This window comes from Corvus moneduloides, chromosome 1 (genome assembly GCF_009650955.1).
Source record: "Corvus moneduloides isolate bCorMon1 chromosome 1, bCorMon1.pri, whole genome shotgun sequence".
Lineage (NCBI taxonomy): Eukaryota > Metazoa > Chordata > Aves > Passeriformes > Corvidae > Corvus > Corvus moneduloides.
The window spans coordinates 46,643,062-46,670,259 of record NC_045476.1 but is presented as its reverse complement, the minus strand read 5'-3'; the positions used below and the strand labels follow the sequence as shown (position 1 = coordinate 46,670,259).

The window sequence follows — 27,198 nt, the reverse complement described above, 5'->3', positions numbered from 1 at the left end:
TTGAAATATAAGATGGTTGGTATGATGTTACTTCACCAACTATTACTAAGTTAGGAACTAAAAAAGGATTACAGCCCTGTAAGATTTGCTTGAAGTTGAACATGCATTAACTCGGAAGTGATGATGGCATTGGACTGTCCGCTTTGGGGTTCCTGGCTTCCAGCACCTCCTTAAAAGAGTGACTGATTACTGCTAGGAGTCAGGAAAATGGATCACTTAAAAAGGTTTGCTGGAAGAGCTGAAAGTTGAACTCCAAATATCAATAGCTGTTCCAGAAAGTTTGGGTCTATATAATAACACTTAATAACATCTTGGAACTTTTGCATGTTTTTTTAGTTTATTTTAGTCTTGTCTAGTTTACAGACATCCAGAGTTACCTAGTAGTGTTATACTAGTGAAAGTGTCTACCATCACACTTGCTTTGAGTTGTGTTTCCTGTATTGCTTAGAAATTAGCCAGAAACTCCGGGAAAAGCATAGAATGTAAGTCATAATCTTGAAGAGTGTAGCAGATATTCTCTTGAGGCTTTCAGAATGTTTATAATCAGCATTAACAAGCTAATCAGTAAACTGTGGCATGTGTAATACTGCTTTTAAGGATTTTTCAGCCATTTATCTGTTGGTGTTTCCTCATTAACCAGCGGGTAGGCTGTGTATTCAAATGGTATCTTTTCCCTCTAATTTACAGAATATAGATGAGTGTGTGAGTTACCTGATCATTGGACAGGTCTGAAGGGTGGTGATGAATGGAATTATATCTGTCTGGCGGCCGGTCTCAAGTGATGTTGCCCAGGGCTGAGTATTGGGCCAGCCCTGTTTAATATCTTTATCCATGATCTGGATGAGGGGATGGAGTGCACCCTCAGTAAGTTTGCAGGTCACACCAAGTTGGGCAGGAGTGTTGATCTTCTGGGAGGTAGGAAGGCTCTGCAGAGGGACCTGGACAGGCTGGATCAATGGGCTGAGGCCAATTATGAGAGGTTCAACAAGGCAAAGTGTTGGGTCCTGCACTGAGATCACATCAACCCCAGGCAGTGCTACAGGCTGGGCAGAGTGCCTGGAAAGCTCCCCTGCAGAAAAGGACCTGGGGATGCTGGTTGACAGCAGCTGAACATGAGCCAGGAGTGAGCCCAGGTGGCCAAAAAGGCCATTGGCATCCTGGCCTGTATCAGGAGTAGTGTGGCCAGCAGGATGAGGACAGTGATTGTCCCCCTGTGCTCAGCACTGGTGAGGCTGATAATGATTAGTGGAACAAGGTATTAAATAATAAGCAAAGGAGTTCCTAACAGTGGATAAAGAAACCATGGCCAGCACTGGCACAAGCAACTGCTAAATTATACTGAAATTATAATAAGTTGCAGCCAATATAAACCCTCTGCATAGTGAATTTTCATTCAGTTTATTTCACTAAGCACATTATCTTTAGGAGTAAACCTCCTAAAATGGACTGTGTTTAAAACAACCAAATTACACAGAAATGGTTCTAAGTTGTGATAAAAATTATCAATAGTACATGTATCACTAATGTTAACTTTTCTTTTTCCTATTGACAGTCCTTTAGCTGTTTTTGTCCTGTGAGACCTATTAATGAAAATTGTTCATACTTTGCTGAGGAGGACCTTAGGGTCCTGATGAATGAGAATCTGGCACGTGGTCAGCAATTCATCCTTGCAGCAAAGAGGGCCAACAGTATCCTGGTATGTGTTGGGTATTCTATTGTCAGCAGGTCAAGGGAGGTATCAGCTTAATTTATCGGTTACTAAGTGTTCTTGGTATATTTGAGGCAAAAATGATGAAGGATTATCTATTAATATGTGAAAAGTTCTCCAGTTACTGTTATCTTTTTAACAGATTAAATTGTCCTAACGATCAGTTATCAGTAAATGTGATTCTAAGTATCCTGAGGTTACTGACCTGCGTGTGGGAAGCTCAAAGCCCATTGCCCCTCAGTAGCAATGTCTGCAGAAGACTGCTCCAATTACCCTCATATGAAGCTCTGATCTCCTTGAAGAAAATAAATCATTTGAGATTAGGGTGATCTGAGGAGAAGTCATTTCTGAAATCTTATGGTTTAATTCAGGTGTTTCAACACAGACTAAAGCGTGTTCATACAAGGAGGTTCTGTGATTTTCTTGTGTGTATCTGCCACCTGTCAGTATCTGCTAAGGGCAGTGGGATGACTGGTTTTGTTCAGATGCAGTTTGCAGCTATCTTGGTAGAAAAAGAAGGTGAATAGTATAGTGCTGGCTTTAAGCACTTCAGGCAGTACATGAATTTCCTACCTTGAAAATAATATTGTTTACCACAGTAGGGATTTTGACACAGGTTAAGATCTGTTCTGAAACCTTTCCTGTTCTTTTTCAAAATTGCTGGGAACTTCTATGGAAAGACAGCAGGTCATGCTCTGAAGAGATAAGCCTCTCTGGTGTCTTGCCTAGAAGAAATAAGGAATCTTAGTCTGTGTAGTTGCAGAGAATCTTTGAAGAGGCAGGTGCTCTACACCTGCCCTTCTTGGAGTGGGGTTTAATTGATAATGTTAAACAACAAGCTTTTGTTTTCCTTATCGAGCCCTCGGGAGTTCTCGGCAGTGCTGTAATGTCTGCAGAGGAAATCTCAGTGAGAGGCAGTAAAGAGTTCAGATGTTTAGATCTCACCATTGTATATCCATTTCATTTAGGTGAAGCCAGAATTAAAAAAGTGAAGGGAAAAAATTGTTCTTTGGGCTAAGATTTGACATTGCTGGAAGTATCAGGATCTTTCATTTGCTTTGGATGCAGCTGTGTCTGCCACAAGTTTAATGACATGTCAGCTCCGGTGGGACTGTGTCTTGTTGGTTGACTTGGGGATTGAAAGAGGTGTGAGCTCTTGATCTATGCTTTTTTTTGTAATCTGAATTTTATTGATTCGTTTTTTCTGCCCAACTGCCTGTTTTTGGAAAGCCTGTGGAACCTTGTCATCTTTAGATCTCTTTTCAGATTTATTTGAAATCAGGAAGTAAGTTTTAAAGTTAGGAGAATGTGTGTCTCTTATGCATTCTAAGATGATGTGATCCCTTGGATTATTTTCCTAGGAAACCATCTAAAACATAATATATGGTTCATTGGTAGCCCTGGAAACAGCCTGCGTCTACCTCAATCACTTTTATCATCACGAAGCTTACTCTGCCATGATTTCCTTCCTTCTCATAAATCTTTTAAGAAATAGTTTTTATTTTAACTAAATGCCATTGTGAGAAGTGTACAAATACCGTGGTAGGGAAAAGATTTTATTTAAACTGGGACATTTCTGCTGTATTTGAGAGCAGATCATTTAACAGAGATATCTGAAGGTTCAGTTCCTTAACGTTCTGGGAATAATATTGTGCTGGATTGGATTGGCAGAAGATGATGGGTGTTTAAGTGAAGGGTATTTATAATACATTACTAAGGCCAAAATGTATTCTTTTTTATGTAATGTGTGCAACTAGAACTGTTCTTAAAAAAAGTAAATAATCCAGTGCAACAGGCTGGGACCAAATTGTTGTTGATTTTCCAAATTTGTAAAGTTTGTGATCTATTTCTACCAGTTTAAATAGCTAATTTACACTTGATTGAAGGATTGAAATAGAGTTGCAGCATAAAGCAAGTTGCTGAAATAGGGATTCAACATGTATCAAATAAGAAGTTACTGAATGTCAGTGAAATAGTTATACCACTTGTTTGTTCTTTTCTACTGAACTATACTGACAGTTAAAAATCCAGTGATAGGGAAAAATTGGCCAGCAACAAGTTGCTGCAGATATGAATAGACTGTTCTATTAATATCACCAGAATGCTTTCGCTGTGTTCTGTTAACTTAATGTCTCAGAGAATTGGTTGATTTATAGCAATTTTCAATTATAATGTGACTATTTTTAGTTCAGGATTCAAAGTGGGTAACAAATACTGAATTCTATATTCACATGTATATATATATATATACAAAATGCAGTATCCAAATAATTTAATATTTTTGTTAACTTTTCAGTTAGTTATTGCATCAAGTTAGTTCAGCAAATTATTTTCCTTTAGCTGTATTCTTTCTGTTCTGTCTTAGTAAAGAAATCAAAATCTTCTAAAGCAGCATTCCTTTAATGGCACATCTGCTTCGTCTCGGTTCTTATGCTTCCCTTTGGCCCCTCTGTCACTTCAAACTTAAGGTCTATTGAGTCCAACTGGGCCAGTCATGTTGCAGTATGAGTTTACAGAAATGTGTGGAAATATGGGTAAAGCTGGTTAAAGATGTGCTTTTAAAATGTTTTACATACAATCTATTTCTAAAGAAAAAATTAAACCCCAAAAGTCTTGAATTTTAATGACAGTGCTTTTTATGGCTTTTTAAAAAATCTAATAATCTCTTTGGTTTTGTAAGAAGTTAAAGATTTACTATTTTAGTCTTTGTAGCAGTTAAACTATTCTAAGTTTTTAAATATATAAAATGTTGTTCCTTCAAATTTCATTATGGCATTTGAATACTTGCCTTTATTTTCAGGGTTCAAGTGTAAGTATTAATACTGAAGGCTAGTCTGCTTTTGACCAGATTTATTGGTATAGGTGATCCGAGGGCCAGCTCTATTTTTAGGGACCACACAAATTCTAACAGCAGGCTTTTTTTCCTGGTGTAATTCAACTACTGGGAGGAGTAAGCTGGGTAACCAAAAGACACATTTTCCAAATATAACTCTGCCCATTCTAGTACTTTTCCTGGTACACTGGTGTCATTTAGAGCAGGGATTTTCTTTACATTACTGTCCACTGTACAGGCAAACTTTCAAGTAGAATCTAAATATACTCTCCACCACATCTTGATTAAACTATCTGAATGCTTTAGGTACGAAAGTGGCTCCTGTGATACATTTTCAGTTCTGACTAACAGTATTAGGAAAAGAAAACATTCTTTTCACAAAGTTTTCCATGTTGAAGGTGAATGCTTGAATCATTTTAAAACAATAAAATATGAGCTATTAAAATAATATGTTTGGATAGTTTTGTTAAACCAGTAATTATTATTAAAGAGAAAGTTGGAAGTAGGAAGCTGGGAGAGTGAGGGCGTTGACTGTGAGGGAACAGTTCTAGTTTCAGTCTCTCTGTTACATTGAACAAGAATAAAACTTCTCCCCATGAAATCATTAAATCACTGAGTTTTCAAGGTGGGTGGCTATAAGGTTGAGATAAGGAAAATTAATGTAGTTTCTAAGTATTACCTGAACTTCCCTTCTTCAGCCTTTTCTTGCCCACCCCAGGCATGCACCTTTTTTCCTTTTGGTTTAGGCAGGTGGGCTTTCATGGTGGGAAGGTGATTTCTAAGGACAGGGATAGCACTCTGTGCTGTGAGCAGAATCAGTGGAGGCCTTTGGTGTCAGAGTGAGCAGAAAGTAATTCAATTTGAAGAAAAGGGATGAGAAAATTGTTTTGCTTCTGTGATTGGTTTTAGTTTTGGATATCACGTGAGTTAATTTTTTGTGCTTTACACTGTGAATTTTGGAGTATTTGTGATGTGTAAGAAATTTAGAAAGCTGCATACAGGGTATTGAGAGATGGTACATGAATATACTGATGAAAGATTAATGATATTTCCCTTGTATGACTTAGTGGTTTAAAAAAGGAGTCTTTTGTCCTAGTAATTATTTTTTTCCTCCACAGAACACAATTATGGTATTACCATATTTTCATTATTGCCTGCACCAAGTATTAAATACACTGAGTTCTGAAAATTAAAAGTAGGATTATTTTTGCCTGCCATATTATACTGAAGTTCGAGTGCACACTATATCCGTAGCCTTCGTCCACAACTAGAAGTGTTATGAACCATATTTTACAATATTTTTAAGTTCTTGCGTACTTTCTTACTGCCCCAAGTGCTATAATTCTAATCTATATTGAGAATTTCTTAGCAACTACTTGCCAAGATGCTGCTGTTGTAGATGAGAATCTAAAAATCGTCTTCAGTGTATTTGCTCTTGACTCTTGTATCCTTTAACATACGGAAACTGTAATGTCCTGTAGTGATACTTATTCAGCATTCCTCACAAGGCAAGCTTGTAGCAAGCGATCAAAATAGATCCCCTTAAAATACTAAAAGTCTGAAGAAAACTGGTATACCTGCCAATTTTTATTTGTTTAGTTGTAATTATTTGGGAAAGCATACAGATAACTTATTAGGTTTGGTTTGTCAAAGCTATGAACATTTATATAAAGATCGCCTGCCTTGCTTTGCTTTTTATTTTGCTTAGGATAAACAAATACTTTATACTGTTTGATTTTTGTAGTCTTTCTCATGTCTTTCTGTTACAGGCATCTTGTATTAAATATTCATAGTTCACTGTTCTTTCCTAAGTGCCTGTAACTGTTATGAATAATTAAAGAACTGAGTTAAGGGGGGGAGAAGGGCATTGATGTAGCATTCAGCATGAGAATTTCCTGTAATTTTTTGACAACTGTAAATTACGTACACCTGAAAATCAACATGGAAAACAAGCCAGAAACAGCCTTATGTGGTTAGCAAAGGTACTTGGGTACTCATGTCTTGTCTGCCTGTGTGTTAACCTAGTAAGTATTTTTTATCTAATTCATAAGAATTGTCCTTAAAAATCAACAGCTAGTTATCACTGTTTAATTATCATTACCATCTTACCAGTAAGGCTGAAGTAGCAACTCAAGAATTTGCAAGATAATATTTGTTTAGCAAGTCGTAAATTTTTAAAAATTTCAACTTTTGTATTTAATTTAATACTGAATTATGTGCGTGAACTCTTTGTGGCATTGAAGAGTAAATATCGGTATTAGTCACTCTCCTAATTGACAAAAAGGAACTCATCTCAAACCACACAAGGAGAACAAATCAGTCTGTGAAGTTCCATTTCTTTCTTTAAAGTTATCTTGCAAAATTTGCTAGTCCAATTACAATTAGTCCAGAAGCAAATCTGAAGACACCATTCATCAATCACTAGAGTGAAGAAAATCAGTTGATGAATTGAAAGCTGCAGGGCAGTGGTAATGATAGTTTTTAGAATGAAAAAAAGTTTTTACATTTTATTACTCTGAAGCCTGCATGCCTGACTTGGAAAAAATAACCTATGGGTGATAGTTTTACTTCTGTGTTGTTCCCTGGAAAACACTCAGTGACAGGAAAAGACACAGAAACACCAGAAACTTTCCGAGAGAGCAGATGACATTTGGATTGTAATTTGGACAAAATACACAAATTGACAGCACAGGTGGAAGTGAACATTTTGCCACATCAGGGAAAGTAAAAATGCATGACTTAGTCATAACATTGTGCTGAGAGGTTGGGTGGGATGACCTGTAAGGATGCGTGAAAAAGCTTTTCCTATAAATCATAGAACACATTTGTGGTCAATCTGCTGTTTATTTTTTGTGAGCAAGAGATGTTGACAGTTAAGGGAATATCATGTAGACTTCCTCTTACAGTAGAGGAGAGAGACAAGGTACTTTTCTGCTTTCTGACTAAATTAGTCCATCATAACAAACAGAGTTATTTTCTTTTGCTGGCTGCATATGCAGCATTGAAAATAAGAATCTTGTCTGCATGGAGTAAGGTGTCTTTTTCCATATTATTTTTTTAGTATTTAAATATATGTTATTTTGTGGAGTATGTACCTGTAATGGCATCCTAAAATGCATACTCTACATACTTGTTTTTGTACTCCACATACTTTTGTTTTTGAATCAGATGGGATGGTGTCTGGGCCTGCTAGGTAGGAAAGTTGGTAAAAAACCAAGCAAATAAATCAAAACAAACACTCATGTGTGGGAAAATCTGGAAAAGCTGCTGGGAAGGCTTTCCCAAGAGTGCAAAATGGTTGAGAGGCTTGAGCCAGTGCTCCATCTCACGTCTTGCTGGTGATGCTGTTGGCTTCTCTTCCTCTATGATGCTGAAGGGGAGCAGCAAAAGGAGAGGTGAAGCAGCTTTCTGCAGAGCCTGCATCTGAAATTACAGAAATCTTAAACATACATTACTCTGTTATATTTCAAAGTCACCCACGTGCTGTACTTTTGCTTTAAAGGCCGACAGCTGTGTTACTTATTTTGCCAATTCGGTCAAATTGCTGTTTATGACTGAAACAAGAAATGGAAAAATGCCATGCCTTCTACCAGTGGAACTAACATGCAGCTATGAATACTAGAAAAAAATCTGATATTCTACCCCAGACTGCTGCGTATTAAATCTTGTCGATAAGTCTTGATTAGAATGCTCCTGAAAGTGTATCTTAGCTGTAATGTTTGGGTATTTAAAACATTATGGAAGACCTGAAAATGAAAATGCTCAGAGTATAAATAGGCGTGCGTGTGTATGCAGAAAGAGCATCTTGCTGTTTTTGCGGATAACAGTGAAGACTCAGAGACTTCTCTCCTGAGCCATGCTGAAACCTGTTGAGCCATTTTGTTGAGCCAATTTCAAATCCTTTAGTACTTTTGTATGCAGCATCTGCTTTGTCATCTTCAGTCATTATTCAAGCTAAAAGCATCTGTAGCTACTATTACTTTTTCTGATTGTTGATGACAGAAAAAATAAAATGGTTATAATAAACATAAGTTTCTCTGTGGTAATTAAAATGATCTGTTTGTCATAGTTTAGATATAATTTCTTAATACATGAGAAATTAGGAGTCTAAAAAACTCTCAGCTTGCTTATCTAGGGTTAAAACTCTTCATGCCATCAAGCAATTTTTAACAGCTTTCTGTCAGTGCAGTTTCCTCAGTTTAAGACTCAGTACATAGTAACTGCTGTATTACATAAATAATTATTGCAGTTTATATGAATTTGGTTAAAATGTTGGTTGTTTGGGTCTGAAATATGCATGCTTTGCTTTTATCAAGTTTGTGAAAATGGGATACCTCTTTTGCTCAGTTGGAAATGCTTCTAAGAAGCCTGAACTGTAACTGACTCAGTAACACTAAGAACTGAGATGTTCATGCCAAGCATAACTCAGGCTTTGGCTCTCTCTGTGCTCACAGGAGTCTGCGTAGTTTCCTTAAATGCTTCTTATTTATTTTCTTTTGAGACCAGACTGTTTTTCCCCTTTCCCCTGCTCATCTGTATTGTAAATTAACCCCTGAAACCAAATGCCCCTTTATTTTAATTTCGTAAATGTGCAGATGAACTCATACATGACAGAATGCTTCAATGGTGTTTGAATTTTGGCTTTGCTGGCATATTTTAATGTTCAGATATAATATTATATTATATATATAATAATGTATTATAGAATTATAATGTCATACATAGTATAATATAATTAAATTATAAAATTATGTTATAAAATGACAGAATCCTAGAATGGTGTATTATAGTAATTCCTGGTAGAAGGCAAACATACATGGCAGCATGCAACTGCAGAATGGGGAAGTCTTAGTTGCCACAGATTTAGGTCAAACTCAAACATAGTAAAAGTAGCATCAACTCCTTTATTTTCAGCAGAATAAGCAATTTCAGATTGTTTACTTTCTCTTCAAAAGAATATGGAGTGGGTTTAAGTAAGAGCTGAGTGAGAAGGCAGCAAGCAGCATCATGCCCATGGATGTCTTCGGCATCTTCGTGGAAGAAGCATCTGCCTTGGACTTGATGATCCCTTGTGGGTCCCTTCCAACTCAGAATATTCTGTGAATCTGTACCTACACCACATGGCAGAGAGTCAGGGACAGCTCCCTTGTGACATCCTGTGAGACAACTTGAATAATGAAATACCGAAGGATACGTAAGACAGCATCATCAAAGACGTATTAAAAGATGGTTTCTTTACTCTTGCTAAACTGATCAAATGACTAAATAAGCTCTTCTGTAGGAAGTTTTGTAAAGAAACCCTTTAGTCTAGACTTTATTTGCAAAACCATATCCTGTTATTTCCTGGCTCATTGCAGTCACAGTCTTTCCAGTTAAATTGCCTGCTATAACAGCAACAAGGCCAGCACAGGCTACCGTTTTTCTCTGCTCTGTCTAATAGGTGGTGTGAAAGTGATCTTTCTCATATCATAGATTCATAAATTTTCTGGTGTCCTGTTTTCTTGAAATGAGGCAGAACAAAATGAGCCCAAGAGCCTGAGAACCTCAATTCTGTTATTTGTTATATTTGTTATATTTGTTATTCTGTTATTGTGGTGTTGGCAGTTCTTATAGCTTGCCTTTATGTTTTATATGTTTACGAAATTGTTGCTGTACTCTGTCAGGTAGACCAAGATGAGGGATTTTGTTTTCCCTAATAGAATTGTTTGTGTTGGAAAAGTCCTTTAAGATGACCAAGTCCACAACAAAACCTAATGACATAAAACTCTACTGTCAGTTCATGCAAGATTGGATTTCAACAGAAGCGTTTCACCTACATTGATTTTAATAGAATTAATTTCTTGATAAAAGTGAGTGACTGTTCTTTCCTCCCATTTTTAATTGGTTCTTTGTTTCTGGTGGTTATTTTGAACCAGCTCTGATACTTAGCTGGTCACATGGAAAATTGTTTCAGCTCACTAAAATTGCAGAAAACTAATTTGGAAGAAAATAGATTTTTTTGTTTCCTGAGGTAGTGAGGTAAGTTAACTTACTGTGTGTCAGACAGGTGCTAATGAGGGCCTGAGAAGCTGAACTGGAGAGAACAGAGACGCAACTGGGGCAGGAGGAGGAAGACACAGGACAGAAAATGAGTGTTTTGAAGAGGGTTTGAAGAAGGAATTGGTTTACCTGTATCATGAAACATGCAGTTTGCTCATGTGAAATAATATAGGTAATTTTTGTTTGAATATTGAGCTAAGACTTGCACCTGTGTCCATAATCCTTTAAGTACAGAATTCCTTTAGTAAAAAAAAGAGGTTAAAAAAAAAAAAAAAGAGTTGTTACTTGTTCAACTAATCGTATTTTCTTTCCTCCTCGTTGTTATTTATGACATTGTTTAACTGGATCTGGCTGGGGTCAACCCTCCGCACATTAGAAAAATATGTTTTTCTTAAAAGATTTCTACAAACAACAGATATGTCATGAGTACCAGTTTGGGGAAATATTTAAATGCTGGGCACAAATACAGTGATTCACAACAAGTGGGAGGACTTGTGTTTTCCAAATAGCTGATGTTTTGTCTCTCCTCAAATGATTGTTATTTCAGTTGAGGACTCTACTTTTGTTTTACTGCTTGGAGCTGTGTGCAGTTAAACAGTGGCTACAGAAACTGCTGGACACAGTCTGATTTAACACGTGCCATTTCTGAAGCATCTGGGATCCTGTCAGCTGAACTGCTGATTACTTGAAGAGTTTTTTCTTGTTTTGGTTTCCACATGCTCTGGAAGCTTTGGACAGCTGTGTTACAGCATTAAAAAGTACGTGCCTTTTAGTGAATCCGGGTCACTGTGTTAGTAAGGATCTCCTGGTAATGGCAAATTAAAAGGTGCTGACTAGGAAAAGAAGATGCTTGGCTGGAAGAGAGGGGCTGAGTGGTGGTTGTCAGCAGATTCTTCTGCTGAGTTGTTGATTCCAGGAGAATAAGGCTGAGAGAGGGTGCATCGAAGGCAAGGATGTAGAGCTCCGAGCTCCTGCCTTCAGGGACATGGCTCCTGATGGTGAAGTGCCTTTTCTGCACCACCACCTCTCTCCTTTCTCCTGCACAGTTCTTTTCTCCCTTTTCCCCCACCTTCTTCCAAAGAAGACTCTCACTCTGCCTTTAACTGCATAAAACTCTTGAAATCAATGCTTAATTTTGTGTATCAAAGATACAGAAACCGTTGCTGATTTGAGTTACCTTTTATTTTCCTTCCTTTTTTTCTACTGCCTCTTTCACACAAAAACTTGCTTAGCCTCTTTTATAATGCTGCATTCTATGTTGTAGAATGAGTTGGCAGCTATGCACAGGAAAACTATACATAATATAATTTATTTTTTCATATGTGCTTGCAAAAACAAGTGGTCCTGTTCATTATTGCTGTTTCAGTTACAGGTGTTTTTTCAAAGAAAACCCTAAATATTTTTGTGCTAAAAATATTTGTAGAGATAAAGATAATGTGATTGACGTTGCACTTGTAGCACATTTGCTCATCCACACTAGCATTTATATCTCTAAAACCACAGGTGGAACCTTGGAAAAGAACAAATTACTGATATTATAATGTTTTTAACAAAATGCATTTAGAAAATGAATATTTTAAAGTGCTGACTTAAATGTGGTTTTTTTCCTTTGACTAGACTTAACTATATATAGACATGCTTTCTTAAGTATGAAGAAAATCTATGAAATTCAAGTTTTTTGTCTTGAAGAAAAATGCTTAAGAATTTTAATTAAATAAACAGAGCATCAATTTTTGTTTAACTTACTACTTCCTGAAATAGGCTTGTTATACATCATGTCTTCAAGCTAGGCGATTTTGCAATTACTGCTGAATTGCATTTGGTAAAAACAGGCAGGTCTTGTACTCAAATTGGCTACGTACGTATCACATCTACTGTAAAAAACAAGTCATCAATGAGCTGTATAGTGTCAGAAGAGTAGTTCACTGTGTGTTCATTATGAAGATCATCAGTCTGCCTGTTCTCATCAAAAAGTAATGAATTTTACTGACACTGTTGGCTACAGATGTACACTAAATTATATCTAAAACAGCTTTCACACCTTATGACATGAAATAATGGTGTAATTGGATAAAAATTTAAATTACCACACTTAAGTCGGGCCGTTCTTCTCACCTACTCACCTGTAATTGCTCAGAGTATTGGCACACCACTGTCTTTCAGGTTCACAAGCATGCCACTTAATTCAGAACTTATTTGCAAAAAAAAATAAAGAAAAAATTGAAAGCTCTTGAGACACTGTACCTGATTGCAGTCTTATTACTATGCCTATGTACAGACCTTGCTAGGCTGAATGGCTGACATTTGTCTTGTTTCTGTTTGGAATGAACTAAGTAGGCATTCTTGGGATTGTAGCTTCTACAGACTGTGTACCATCGTTGCCTCAAGGTGTGTGAGTTTTCTCAGAGGTTGTCGAAGCTCAGCCCTTGGCAATCAAAAAGCCTGCAGTGAGGTGCTGCACTTCAGGGGGTCTTTTGTGTTCTTGTTTCTTATGTAATCACTTGGCCGGCAGAGCACTTGCCTACTCATGGAGTGGTTGGGCTCTGATCCCTCTGCCTGGGCATCTTGGAGTGCTCATGCTCTCAACACTAGCATGGAGCTGCCTTCCACACTTTGGTGAACCTCTGGCATATAAAAATGAATGGAAATTCTGTATGGTTAGAGCATAAACAAGTAGCAGCAGGAGACCTGTCCACCTGGGGAGGTGTGTATTGAGAGGACAAAATTCAGTGTTCAGGTCCTTGCTATGTGGACTACATTTTGCATTCAGGGTCACCAAGTGAAATGTTTATGTTTTATGACATCAGGGACTTTCACTTCCCAGACGAGTGCTCTAGAAATCTGCCACTGTGCCACTTCCTCTTGTTACCATTGTCTTTTCTTTTTGAAGTCCTCTGTTCTAAAAAGAGTACCTTAGTGGGCTAAATGCACATAGAGGCCTGGATTTTCCAGTCTAGAAACTACCACCTCAAATCTGCAGGCGGCTTTAGTCATGGAGAGGGAGGCAGGATGTCATGCACCCATCTCCAGAGTTTGCATGGGCCAGTGTGAGGACCATTCTGTATTGGCAGGTGGATAGCGTGTTCTGCACTGTACTCTTGCTGAAGCCCCACATGTACCACTTTGACGGGGTTGGCAAGCCCCTGCTTTGGGCTGTAAGTGTTCTTAATTCCACTGGACCAAATGGTACCTAAACATCTTGGCAACTTGGTGTTTAAATATTTTTTAAGTACTGCTTCTGGGGCATGATTCATTTGGGCATTTACAGGTCATAAAGTTCACTCTCTGCTTCCTTTTCTTTAGGAGATGTTTACAAACCTTACACTATTCATCATTTCCTCTGACATCCTGATCTATTACATTATCAAATAAATCTCTGTTTGAACTCTACTGCTGTCCCTATCAGTACCAGTGGTTATTTGAACTGCCTTTTAAGTAATTTTATCATAAAGTTGCATAAATTAAAAGCGTTGGCTTTCAGGGATTATGTGTACCTCTCTCAGTGTCTGATTCAAGATTCTCTGTTGTCTCCAGAATTCTATTTTGTAGATAGTGCTGTCTTGTCACATAGCTGTTTCTTTGTTGGTACCTTGAGAGGCATTAAAAAAGTTATCATGGATATACTCTTTCCTCCTTGTGCTTTTAATCCATTTTCTCCAGCTGTGTCTGTCTCTTAAGTGCCACAGGTGACAGCTGGGATTATTTCTGTTTTTTAAACTGCTAGATGCTTGTTAGGAACTCCTGGATAAACTAAACTCCGTGTAGTCGCTTGTAGTGGTTATGAGCAATGTTTCAAAACAGTTTTATCTGTGGTCTTGTCTGTTCCTCAAAACATCTTGCAGGTGACCTTGGCTAGGGCATAAATAGTATTAAGAAATGTATTGATGAGGTGGTTGTTCTGGTTTCAGTGTTTAAGCCTGATGAAGCCCAGGCAGTCTTTAGGGGAAATCCTGTAATTGATGGTAGGACATTATAAACTGAGGATTGGCACGGTCTTCATTGTGCAAGAGATCCTAGAATGATTGAAAGTTGTTTCAGCACGATAATTGTAGCTGCTGCTCTGGACTGAATTATGCATCTGCACTGTAGAGTCAGTGTCACTTTGAGCATGTTGAACAGCAAGAACCCTGTTAAGTCTCATGAATGCCAAGAAGTCACTCCTGTGTTTGTTCAGATATAGTTTTCTGATATGCCATTCTTTTTGATTCAAGGCAGACCTAAGGCCAAGAGAGACTTAACCCAGTTCATGAATGCCACCTCACTTTCAGGGTAAAATCCTCCACATCTTAGAATAAATTTGTCTCCTCCATGCCAGACTATATTGCCAAGACTCACAAATGAATTTCACACAGTTTGTGCATGGTCTATGCAATTGCATTCTCAGCTTGTGGAGTGAGAGTTTTTTTCTGTGTCTTTTCAGAAAAGCAGGTTTTTCAGACAGGTGAATACTTCTCGCCAGTGTCTTTGGTAAAATATCCTTGAAGTTACTCTGTTCATGCACATTGATCATGACTGCCGTGTCTCTGCTGGGACGGGGACTTGCACAGGCCGTCTGGTAGCTCAGGATTATTGATTTCTTGAGAAGCAAAAACTTATGAAGGGTGTTCTGGAGCTCAGAATGTTTTCACAGTCATTCACACTGTGGTGCTGGCTTTATATAAATAATCGGAGTGGCTAGACTGCTTTACCCTGCAAAAATGAAGGGTACTGGTGAACTGGCTGCGAATTCATCTGGCAGGCAAGCAAAATTATCTTGCAGGTGATACATTGAATTACTCCTCTGATCCACATGCATGAACTCCAGTTTAAGCTTTCAGTAACTAGAGCTGGCAATGGGGCTGCCTTGAGATGGGCTTGTTTACATCAGATGGTATCAAGAAATGGAAGATATTTCTTTTCTTTTGCTGTTCAGTGTCTTGGATCAGATACAGTCCTGATCATAGAGACCTTTCTTCTGGTAATGGTCAGGCAAGGTAATACTTGCCAGGCATTGATGGTTCTGGTGTCAGGAGGTTATCTGTCAGTTGTCTGTCACTCAACAGTTTGAGAAGTGTATTCCTCTCTCAGGTCTGTGACTGAGAAATCTAGAGCATTAAGGAGTTTCAAAATGCTTAATTCCAAGCCCTGAAGTACCAGGCAGGAATGTCATTGCTCATTTACGTGGAACTGTCCTTCACCACTTTTTCAGGTTAGGAGATATAAACAGGTAGACAAACAAGCTAGGCTTAAAATAGAACAAAAACCTCTGTAAACAAAAATCACATTTGATTTTTTTTTTTTTTTAAGTTAAGGAAATTTGCTGTTGTTTGAAAACAATCCTTATGCCTAAACTACATGTAGTGAGATTCCGAGAGTCAACCATGTGCAGTATCCATTGCAGGTGTTTGATCTGCAGTTAGAAATAAAACAGTCCTCTGCAGGGTTATTCGCTTTTACTGGTCTCTTGAGAACTTGAATAAAGCAAATTCTGCTGTCATTAAAGGTGCAAGAATAGTATGGTTGATTAATTTTCTCAAACACGGAACAGCTAATATTAAGTCTGCTCACTTTACTAATCATTGTTTTCAATGAAAGACTTTTCAGGTGCTTATAAATTAAATTACAAAACAAGGACTCTGCATTTTTAATTTAATGAAATTAAACATACAGCACATGTGCCCTGAACTGGAAATGCATTTTGTAATGGATGGTTTTTCTCTGAACATCTGTTCAGCGCAGCAATCATTAGAAGTTTTCTTTCACTTTCCTTTCTGCCATTTAAGCAATGCTGATTTGCACTGGAGCAGAGGGAATATCAACATTCTTTTTTTTTTTTTTTTTTACAAAGCTGGAAAAGTAATTTTTTGAGCTGGGCTGGTTTATAAGGAGAACACTTCTAATTAGAATATCTAATATAAAAATATTTTTTAATGCAAGTGTTATTTCAGACTAAAAGTTAGGTCATCAAGACACGTTGCTTTCAGAAAAAAACCCCAGCGTTTTTCAGTCTCAGAAAATGCAGATAATGAAAGCACACAAGTTTCTTAAATTCAGTTCTTATGAAATTGATTGTACTTAAGACCTGTGTTGCTGATTTACTTGCACTTGTTTTAATTACCACAAACAGGTACAATAGAGGTAGCTAAATGAATTTTTTTCCTTTTTTTAATGCTTATATATCCTGATATACCCAAGCTTTCTCTAGTAAAGTAAGACCTCTGGGTTATCTCATTGCTTTAAGAGCAATGGTGAATCACTTTTGCTTCCCTTCATGACCACGTTTTCCATTCCAGTCCTTTCTAAAGACATGAAGGTTCTTTGGAAACAGTTAAACTCTCTCAGAAGTTTCTTTCTGAGTCACTGCTGTATTTTCTGAAACTCAGAACTTGCAGGGAATTACATCTGCTCCAGTCCAGTTCCTTGTGTTTCTGTCCAGCTTCTTTAGACTGTCATGGGTATTTTCCTGCTGTAGGGGAGAGATGTGTGAGTGCTGTGGGCAGTCTGTGGGAAGAACATGGATGGGTGCTCTGGTGAAGGGAGCTATGCATAAAGAAGTGCTGTTAATGTCTTGTATGCTTAGATTAGGGCCATGTCCTATGGATTTTATGTGGTTAGGACCATGTCCCATGGATTTTATGTAGTTAATTGTGTATTAATGTTTCTCTGGTGTTCACAAGGACCCTGTCAGCATGGTATTAAAGCATTATATTCTGTACTGACAACTTTGGCAAGTATCTGTAGGACTGTATAAGGACTCAGAGAAAAGCTTGCTTCCTACTGCCTTGACTTCAGAACCTGTTCTCTCTCTAAGATACAACTCATAAAATAAAATGTATATACATATATGCAATAATACAGCATTATTGTTTTGTTAGCATCGAAAACTTGTTTTTTTAATTTTGTGTTCATCAAAAATACTTAAAAAAAAAATCTGCAAGATTAGTTATAAAAGCAAGAGTAGATAGAAAACCATTATTAGTATTTTCACTGTGATGATTCCAGTAAGAATTTCCATCTTACTGGTCATCACATAGACATTATTGAACTAATTGATGAACTTTCAGCTTTAAATTGAAACCTGTTTCAATGTTGAGCAAAATCATACTGATACACTATTTTTTTTCTCCCCCCCCTCTTTGTTTACTAGGATGGTACGAAACAGAAACGAGAAAGGAAGAAGACTGTGTCATTCAGCAGCATGCCCACAGAGAAGAAGATCAGCAGTGCAAGCGACTGTATCAACGCCATGGTGGAAGGCTCTGAACTCAAAAAAGTCCGATCCAACTCCAGGGTGTATCACCGATACTTTCTTTTGGATGCTGATATGCAGTCTCTACGCTGGGAACCTTCGAAAAAGGATTCTGAAAAAGCAAAGATTGATATCAAGTCAATCAAAGAAGTAAGAACAGGAAAAAATACAGATATTTTTCGCAGCAATGGAATATATGACCAGATATCAGAAGATTGTGCATTTTCAATTATATATGGAGAAAATTATGAGTCACTAGATCTGGTTGCTAACTCAGCAGATGTTGCAAATATTTGGGTTACTGGCTTAAGATACCTGATTTCTTATGGAAAACATACTCTAGATATGCTAGGAACTACTCAAGATAATATGCGGACTTCGTGGCTTTCACAAATGTTCAGTGAATCAGATGTAGATAATTTGGGACATATACCCCTATGTGATGCTGTACAATTTATAAAAGACTTAAACCCTGGTTTAAAAACTAATAAAATTGAATTGAAATTCAAGGAGTTACATAGATCCAGGGAAAAAACTGGTACTGAAGTAACAAAAGAAGAATTTATTGAAGTTTTTCATGAACTTTGTACCAGACCTGAAATCTATTTCCTGTTAGTTCAGTTTTCAAGCAATAAAGAATTTCTAGATACCAAGGACCTCATGATGTTTTTGGAAGCAGAGCAGGGTATGGCACAGGTCACAGAAGAAATAAGCCTTGAAATTATTCAGAAATATGAGCCAGCCAAAGAGGGCCAGGAAAAGGGTTGTCTTTCTATAGATGGGTTTACAAATTACCTTACTTCACCCGACTGCCACATATTTGATCCAGAACATAAAAAAGTTTGTCAAGATATGAAACAACCTTTATCTCATTATTTTATAAATTCATCTCATAATACATACTTGATAGAGGATCAGTTTCGAGGGCCTTCTGACATCACAGGTTACATTCGTGCTCTAAAAATGGGTTGTCGAAGTGTTGAACTGGATGTCTGGGATGGTCCGGATAATGAGCCCGTGATTTACACAGGGCATACAATGACATCACAAATTGTCTTCCGTAGTGTGATTGACATTATTAACAAGTATGCCTTTTTTGCTTCAGAATACCCTCTTATTTTGTGTTTAGAAAATCATTGTTCTATTAAGCAGCAGAAAGTAATGGTACAACACATGAAGAAAATTTTGGGGGACAAATTACATACGCAGTCTCCAAACATTGAAGAGTCTTATCTTCCATCACCGGAATCACTTAAAGGGAAAATACTAATTAAAGCAAAGAAGCTTTCTGCTAATTGTTCTGGAGTAGAGGGAGATGTTACAGATGAAGATGAAGGAGCAGAAATGTCACAGAGAGTGGCGAAAGAGGGGGTAGAACAGCAAAACTCAATGACAGGGAAACGATTCCAGCTCTGCAAAGATCTCTCTGAGTTGGTAAGCATATGTAAATCAGTTCAGTTCAAAGAGTTTCAAGTTTCATTTCAGCTCCAGAAGTACTGGGAAGTGTGCTCCTTTAACGAAGTGCTTGCTAGCAAATATGCCAACGAAAACCCAGGAGACTTTGTAAATTATAACAAACGTTTTCTCGCAAGGGTTTTCCCCAGTCCTATGAGGATTGACTCTAGTAATATGAATCCCCAGGACTTCTGGAAATGTGGTTGTCAGATAGTAGCAATGAACTTCCAAACGCCTGGCTTAATGATGGACCTTAACATTGGTTGGTTTCGACAAAACGGAAACTGTGGCTATGTCCTTCGTCCTGCTATCATGAGAGAAGAAGTTTCCTTCTTTAGCGCAAATACAAAAGACACCGTGCCTGGAGTTTCACCTCAGCTGCTTCATATTAAGATCATTAGTGGGCAAAACTTCCCTAAACCGAAAGGATCAGGTGCCAAAGGTGATGTTGTGGATCCTTACGTCTATGTTGAAATACATGGAATCCCTGCTGACTGTGCTGAGCAAAGGACGAAAACTATGCATCAGAACGGGGATAATCCAATTTTTGATGAAAGCTTTGAATTTCAAATAAATTTACCAGAGCTAGCTATGGTGCGTTTTGTAGTGCTGGATGATGATTACATTGGGGACGAGTTTATTGGGCAGTACACTATTCCCTTTGAGTGTCTCCAGACTGGTTATCGGCACGTTCCTCTGCAGTCATTGACTGGTGAAAGTTTAGCTCATGCTTCCTTGTTTGTGCATGTGGCCATTACTAATCGAAGGGGTGGTGGGAAACCTCATAAGCGGGGCCTCTCTGTGAGGAAGGGCAAGAAATCAAGGGAATATGCTTCTATGAGAACATTATGGATTAAAACAATAGATGAAGTGTTCAAGAATGCCCTCCAACCTATTCGGGATGCTACGGATTTGAGAGAAAATATGCAGGTACAGTTTTATAATCAGTTTATTGGTTCATATGTGTACCTTTGTATTGTGATACATATGGAATATATGCTTTTTTAAGTGTCTTGTATGTTGAATTATTTGAGTCTAATGCTGAACAGCTTTAAGAATGGATCATGTCAGAGCAGCCTTTTAGGTGAACTGTCTGTTGATGTAACCTTGAATGCACATGTGTATTTTGTTGAATGTGAACTGGAAATAGGACTTCGGTGCTGGAACTCAACCCTGTTGACTCATTCTATGTCTTTGAAGGAATATTAGAAATACGCTAAAAGAAAGTATGGCGATATTTTAGTTTTTAAAAATTAAGTAGAAATGTGGGAGGAATATACAACAGATAGAAAAGGGAGACTTTAATGCTTATCAGAGACCTTACTTGTACATCTAAGAATGTTTAGCATAGTTTCACCAAAGTTATGGTTTTTCTTAATTCCCAAATAGAAGGGAGTACTTTCAGAAAGATCTGCTTTCCATGATTCTTCGTAGTTATGTTAGAAATACATGGCATTAGCACTAAGGTATTAGAAGGTGTCTTCTAGAAGAAGTTGTCATACTTTAAACATCATGTTAGTAAACACATGGAATTTAGGGAAAAAGTGCAGGCTGAGGTGCTTGGTTTTGTGAAAGCCAAGAGATCTCGCTTCAAAAAATGTGTTATTTGGAGATTCCATGTAAACCCCTTTTAGAAATGGATTAAGTTATGTTCTATTTAATAAAACTTTTAACTATTCAGGAACTTCTGATGGAATACTAGCAGTGATCAACAAAATTAAGAATTGTAATTTCAAGTGGATTGATCTATCAAATCCTCTTGCTGTTATATAGTGTTAAGGGAAAAGCGATTAAAGGAAATGTCTGAGACCTGATTCTGGATTTTAAAGGCACATCAGTGTATATAAATTTCCTTTGTGAATAATCTTATATTAAAGATATTCTAATAGTAATACAATTTTAAAACTAGCTTTATATGAAAGAAGAAATTAGTAAATCATCATGCATCTCTCCTATTCCACTTGGTACATAAATTTGCTCTTTTAAAAGATAATAAAAAAAGGAATGATAAGGACTCATAAATGTTTCAAATTACAGGCTGCATGTAAAATGAACTTTACCTGTAGTTAACCTACTGAAGGCTAGAATTCTGTCATATGAAGAATACCTTATTTTAAGATACTTTTCAAGGAAGAACTGAGTTGAGGAAGTGATGAAAACAGAATTTTGTGTAGCTACGTTAAACTCTTAAATGTGCATGCTGCAGTATGCACATATAACGATATAATTGAAAACAGGCTCTACAGTGGAGTTCCTTTGAACATGAGATATTAAAAAGTATTTTATGTGTTTAATTCTGTCAGTTTGAAAGATGTGCTATCAACTAAATTTGTCATTATCTCTCAAAATGCTATCGAAAAGATATTTTAGGCACATGAGGGAAGATTAGTTTTTCTTAACTTTGCTAACAGATTATATCATGTGCACCATTTAAACTCTGTGTAACTAAGTTTTTACAGCTAATAAAAGCAAATAAACCACTCAATTATACTAAGTATCAATTTATGTCAGGGAATGTGAGATTTGTTTAATTTCCATTTTACTGAAATGTTATGTTATAAATGGTAATGGCTTTATGACCATTATATCCTCATAATATCCTCAGAAGCCAGATTATAGAGGGCAAAGTTGGTTAGTTTGGTTTTTCTAATATAAGATGGAAGAAGAGGAAAAAAGAAAAAGTGCAACAGTGATTTTAATATTTTCTCTAAATCTGTATAGGAATAGCGTTTTTTGTTTCTTTTGTTCCTATATTACCATGACAAAAGCTGATGTCATAGCTCATTACTTGTTGCATATTAATCACTGATAAAAGTATAATATGGGTGATTGAACTGGATGTGATGTTGCATGTCTAAGTTACTTAACAGTATGAGGAATAGTCTCTGGATATAGAGTTGGAAGTCCAAATGCAAGAGTTATAGTAGTAGCGCATATTAGTCCTGTCCTGCCTGTCATTAATGAATATATACAATCCCTGGGTCCTCGTTAACCTCTCTGTAAAATGGTTGTTCATAATGGCTTAACCATGGTACTTATCTCAAGCAAAGTCTGTTTGAATGGACTTCCCAATGTCTGTCTCTTGAGCTGTGTAATTATTGTGTCATTGTACATCAGCTGATACAAGAAGTTTCTGTTTCCTGGACTTTTACTTAAAGTACACTCTTAAGTGACTGGGTAGGTGCAATTTAGTGTTCACATAATTTTGCATGAATATGCTCTGCTTTGGTATTTGTCTCATAAAGGGACAGCAAAATATTTCACATTTGATTCCTATTTGTGTTAAGGTTGGCTTTATGCCTTTCTAGGAGACATGTTCACAAATGAGTCTCACCGTGCCAGCAAGATAGAAAGTGGTTTGGAATAAAATGAAAATCTGTACCAGATGCCCTGCATGGGTGCGACATGAGAGAAAGGAGCACTGAGCACATTTGTAACTTAAATATACCATATTTTTGTTTTTATTTCCTGCAGGAACACAAACTCCAGACTGCCATAGATCACCAGTTCCCAATCGGTACCAAAATCCTAAATTCAGTACAGTGCTGACAATACTCCCATCATGGAATGTCAGTGGCTACTTGGAGTCACGTAGTTCCAATGCTGTAAATTTTCTTCAAGTTTAAGCTTGGCTATGTGGCTTTCTGTTCTACCATACTGGATATAAAATAAAACCGTAAGAAATCTTAGGGAAAGGTACAGAATCAGTATTTAAGTTAAAGTACCTTAAAAAATTTACTGAAGTGACTCTATGATAGGAACACATCAATAGTGGAGTGCTGGGTTTGTGAATCACACCAAATGGGAGCCAGCAAATCCACAGTACATCTGGACTGTAGTTCAGGTATGTTTAAAGTTACAAATGTGCTGAATTCCTCCTTCGACTTCACTTTGCTTAATTGGGACATTCAGCATCTAATATTTTGTTTCTCTTGGTGGCATTTAAAAAGTGTCTTAGAATTTTTCAAAATATATAAAAATATTTAACCAGCATGTTTTAGAACCTGTTTATTTCCATAGTTAGTTTTAGCCATGATAGAGAGATGTACTTGTTCTACATAGATGTTTTTTTCTGTGGCATATACTGAATTACTTGAATTTTCAAGATTTTTGTAAAAGTATGTGTAATACTGGTTGCTTTTGAAAACTGCCAGTTCTTCAGGGAAAAGCTGTGGTAATTGTAGCTCAGCATTGTAGCTCAGCATTGTAGCTCAAGTATAACAGTAAAGTCTTTTATCCGGAAAGAAGAAGACTTTAAATTTCATATTTAACTGTAAAGGAAACTCTTTCTTTCCTTTTTGCAGAATGCAGTAGTTTCATTCAAAGAATTATGTGGCCTCTCCCCTGTAGCGAATCTTATGCAGTGCATTTTGGCAGTGTCTATGCACTTGGTTGGACCTGATAATACACCCTTGGTAGTAATGAATCTCAGTGATCAGTATCCAACTATGGAGCTCCAAGGGATTGTTCCAGAGGTCTTGAAAAAGATTGTAACAGCATATGAAATGGTGAGTAGTTCTTTGTAGTTGTCTTGTATTGTCTATTTAAACACTTTAAAAATATATATGTAATATACAATACCATGCCTGTTTTGAAAGTCGTTTTAACCTGTGACTTCCTGGTTCGTGCTTCATTACTTGTGCTTGAAAGTTATTCCCATGAATGTACAGCAATTAGTAGTGTTTTCATACAGAGTAAAATGTAGAGGTTATTAATATACTGCATGCAAACGGGTGTTTGTACACTTCAGAAGGTAAAGTGGTTATAATCAAGAGGATTTAACAGGAAGAAGAGGATGTATTAATTTACTTGTTTTTCAGTAGTTTGAAACTTACTGTATATCTATAAACCTCTTGCTACTTTACATTTTGTGGACCTTAGTTTATTTAGGCTTTGACTCAGAATACAAAAATGCCAGGCACTGCTTTTAGGTATTATAGTTTTATAAGCACCTTGGTGTGTAAAATTCTACACGAGCTCTTTCATTTTCCTTTTTTTCTATCTTTCTTACAGATGTCATTTGATTAGGCATTTTTACACATGTAAGCAACTGCAATGTTAACTTCAGACATTATGTTTCAGTAAATACATAAATTGTGTCTTTAGAGACTGGAAATAAAACGTTGCAAGAAAGAAGGAAGGAAGAACTAATACACCAATAAAACTGATTTACATCCGCTTTGCATTAATTTGAAATGTGGAAAAAAGATCCAGATAAGTGTGATTTGAAATGTCTTCCTTACTTCCACTGAAGTAATGTCAGAGTGTAATTGATTATTTATTCATTTATTTGGTGTTTTCTTTCATGTGATGATAATTTTGCATTAATTTTGTGTGCTAAAATGAGAAACCTTGCATGGCAGCATCAAGTCACTTGCCATTTAAAGAAAAAAAATGGAGAAAAATAAACCAGTAGCCCAGTTTCATATGCATCTTGTAAACTGCTTTCTAAAGAAAAAGTAGCTTTGGAATTATGCTATACCAAAGTGAAAAAAGCACTCATTGATAATTGGCAATTTAGGCAGAGTGTGTGTAGTTCAGTGGTGCCGTAAATACGACAGAATCTGGTTGGAATGATAGCACAGCTACAAGACGATAGTGTGTATCCTTTTAGTGGTGGCTTTTAGGATATCACTATAATTTGGATGCAAACAAGCTTGATTGTTGGGGTTACAGCTGTAATTCATAAAGAAGTTTTGTTTCCTTGATGAAAAGGCCTCTACCTGCAGTTTGTTCTGATGTGGTGATGCTGCTTATTAGTTATTAAGCTATTCTAGGTACTTAAAATCTTAGTTTTAAGTCTGGAATAAATTTTTTGTTTGAATATCACTTAGACAAAGGTGACTCATGACTCCAGAAATCTTTACAATCTAAATTTGGTTTGCTCTTTGTCTCTCACATATGTTTTTTTCCCCACACACATCTTATACTCTATACATGATTTGAATATTTCTGTACTTGAGAAATCTGTACTTTACTTTCACGTGTAAAAGTAATACAACTTTTTTTTAGTGGCAAAAAGCATTTTTCCGTCTTCTCATCCCTAAAATACAACTACTGAATTTCAAACAAAGAGTATGATAGTGCTTCTAGCTCCAAATGATATTGAAGATAAGTAAATTTAAGGTTATTTTAATCAAATAAAAGTTATAAGTTAGAATAATGAGATGCATTTCAATTTATGACATTTGGGTTTTGTCAATACTCTGTTCAGTTTCACAAAAGATTTTAGACAATTAAAATCTGTAGGGTGTGCTGGAAAATGAAGTCAGCCATGGGAGACATATTCCCATACTCTTATTTCTGAAAGCACATTGTGAAACAATGTGGGAGACATCTGTGTCATCCTTTCCTCAGGGAGAGGAGAAGAGATGTGACAGTGTTTAGTTCCTATCTTGGTATTTGCTATAGTGGCCGATGTTTGGAGTCTGACAGTTTTATAGATGGTGGGAGGGGTTGTATGATTTTGGTGTATATTAATATAATGAGCCCTCAAAAGCACAAATCTTACCTTGTTAGTTTTGACTTGGGGATATTTTTGTCATGATTAATTAATACATGGGTGTAAAATTCTGCTTAATAATGAGAGCTCTTTATTGTGAATTGAGAAAGGGTAGATGCACTGTCAAAGTAATGATTACCTACTTATCTTACTTTCTGCTGGTTTAGGCCTCCATATAGGTCAGAATTATGTAACTGTGTACTTCCAGTGTGTCAAGTACTGTATGAAATCGTGTGGATAACAAAGATAGAGTTAAATGTTTATGAAACAAACTTTGGTTGGTATCATAAACACACAGGTAGGCTGTTGTTACCTTGTGTGTCCTCTCAATGTGGCTTATGTAATGGCATTCTCAAAGTGTGATTGTTTCAGGTTCATGATATTTTTATCTAATGAAGGGATTCTTATTTGTCAGAAATACTCTCTTTTCTATAAAATTATAATAAACATAGAAAGTAGTATTCAAGATTTTAATTATTCTGATTTTGTTTACATTGGGAGTGCTTGAAGGACTCATTGTTGCTCTGTAAAGTGAGAAAGGATGCAAGACCTTAGCAGCAAGGCAGTCAGTCCACATTGAAATAATTACAAATAAGTGCAATACTGCAGGGGTACATGGAAAAAAAAGAGTATCTTCAGTGTAGCATAGGTACATATATTTTTTAAAGAAACAGTGAGGTAAATAATAATAAAAAATATATCAGTAGATACTTGGGATTTTTGCCTTTTAAAAATAGCACATAATGCTTTCTTAACTTGTCTGCATTCAGTGCTGTTAATGGAGGAGCTGTTAGGTGACCAAGGCTAGTATTATTCTTGTGTTAAAAAACTCTCCTATCCATGTAATAGGAACTGGACAGGACAATGAAAACCAAATACAGCTAGGAATTTTTGAGAAAGGCAAAATTTTAAGGTGTGTATTTTTCTTTAGCTTCTCCGTGCTCCTGAGTATTTTTCACCCTACCATCTTTTCACTGTTTAACAATGTTTTATTTTTCCCTCTTGTTCATGAACTTCAGCCTCCTTTATGTGATACTTCAGCATGCACTCTGTTGGTGTCATCACACCCATCACTGATCAGTGCTGCAGACTGAAGCTTGGAGTTAAGGCAAGTGCCTCTTCCACACCATTGCATGTTTTTTTTAATGTCTTATAACCTTTAAGATAAACAGTAAGTAAACCTAAAAAAGTTATACTATGGCAGGAGAAAAAAAAATTATCTCCCCCTAAGTCTGCAGCATTATTCAGTGATGAGTATAGTAGCACTGCAAAGATATGCTAGAGATCATACAAATAAAGCCAGACACTGTTGAGACTCTCTCTGTTTGCCCTTAGTAGAGGATGAAGTGTCCCATCTGCTGAAGATAAGCAAGCAATGAATGCAAGCAGGCATTTGGTTCTAAGAGAAAAACTAACACAGAACAGGCAGATAA

General features: G+C 36.8%; 1 protein-coding gene across 1 annotated transcript in view; it reads left to right on the top strand.

The window, feature by feature from the left end:
- Positions 1–27,198, top strand: part of PLCL2 (phospholipase C like 2) — a 100,903-nt gene that overhangs the window by 38,420 nt on the left and 35,285 nt on the right. The window contains exons 3-4 of the mRNA XM_032108526.1: positions 17,707–20,193; positions 23,568–23,771. Coding sequence (XP_031964417.1) covers positions 17,707–20,193; positions 23,568–23,771 — 2,691 coding nt within the window. The remainder of the gene's footprint in view (positions 1–17,706; positions 20,194–23,567; positions 23,772–27,198) is intronic.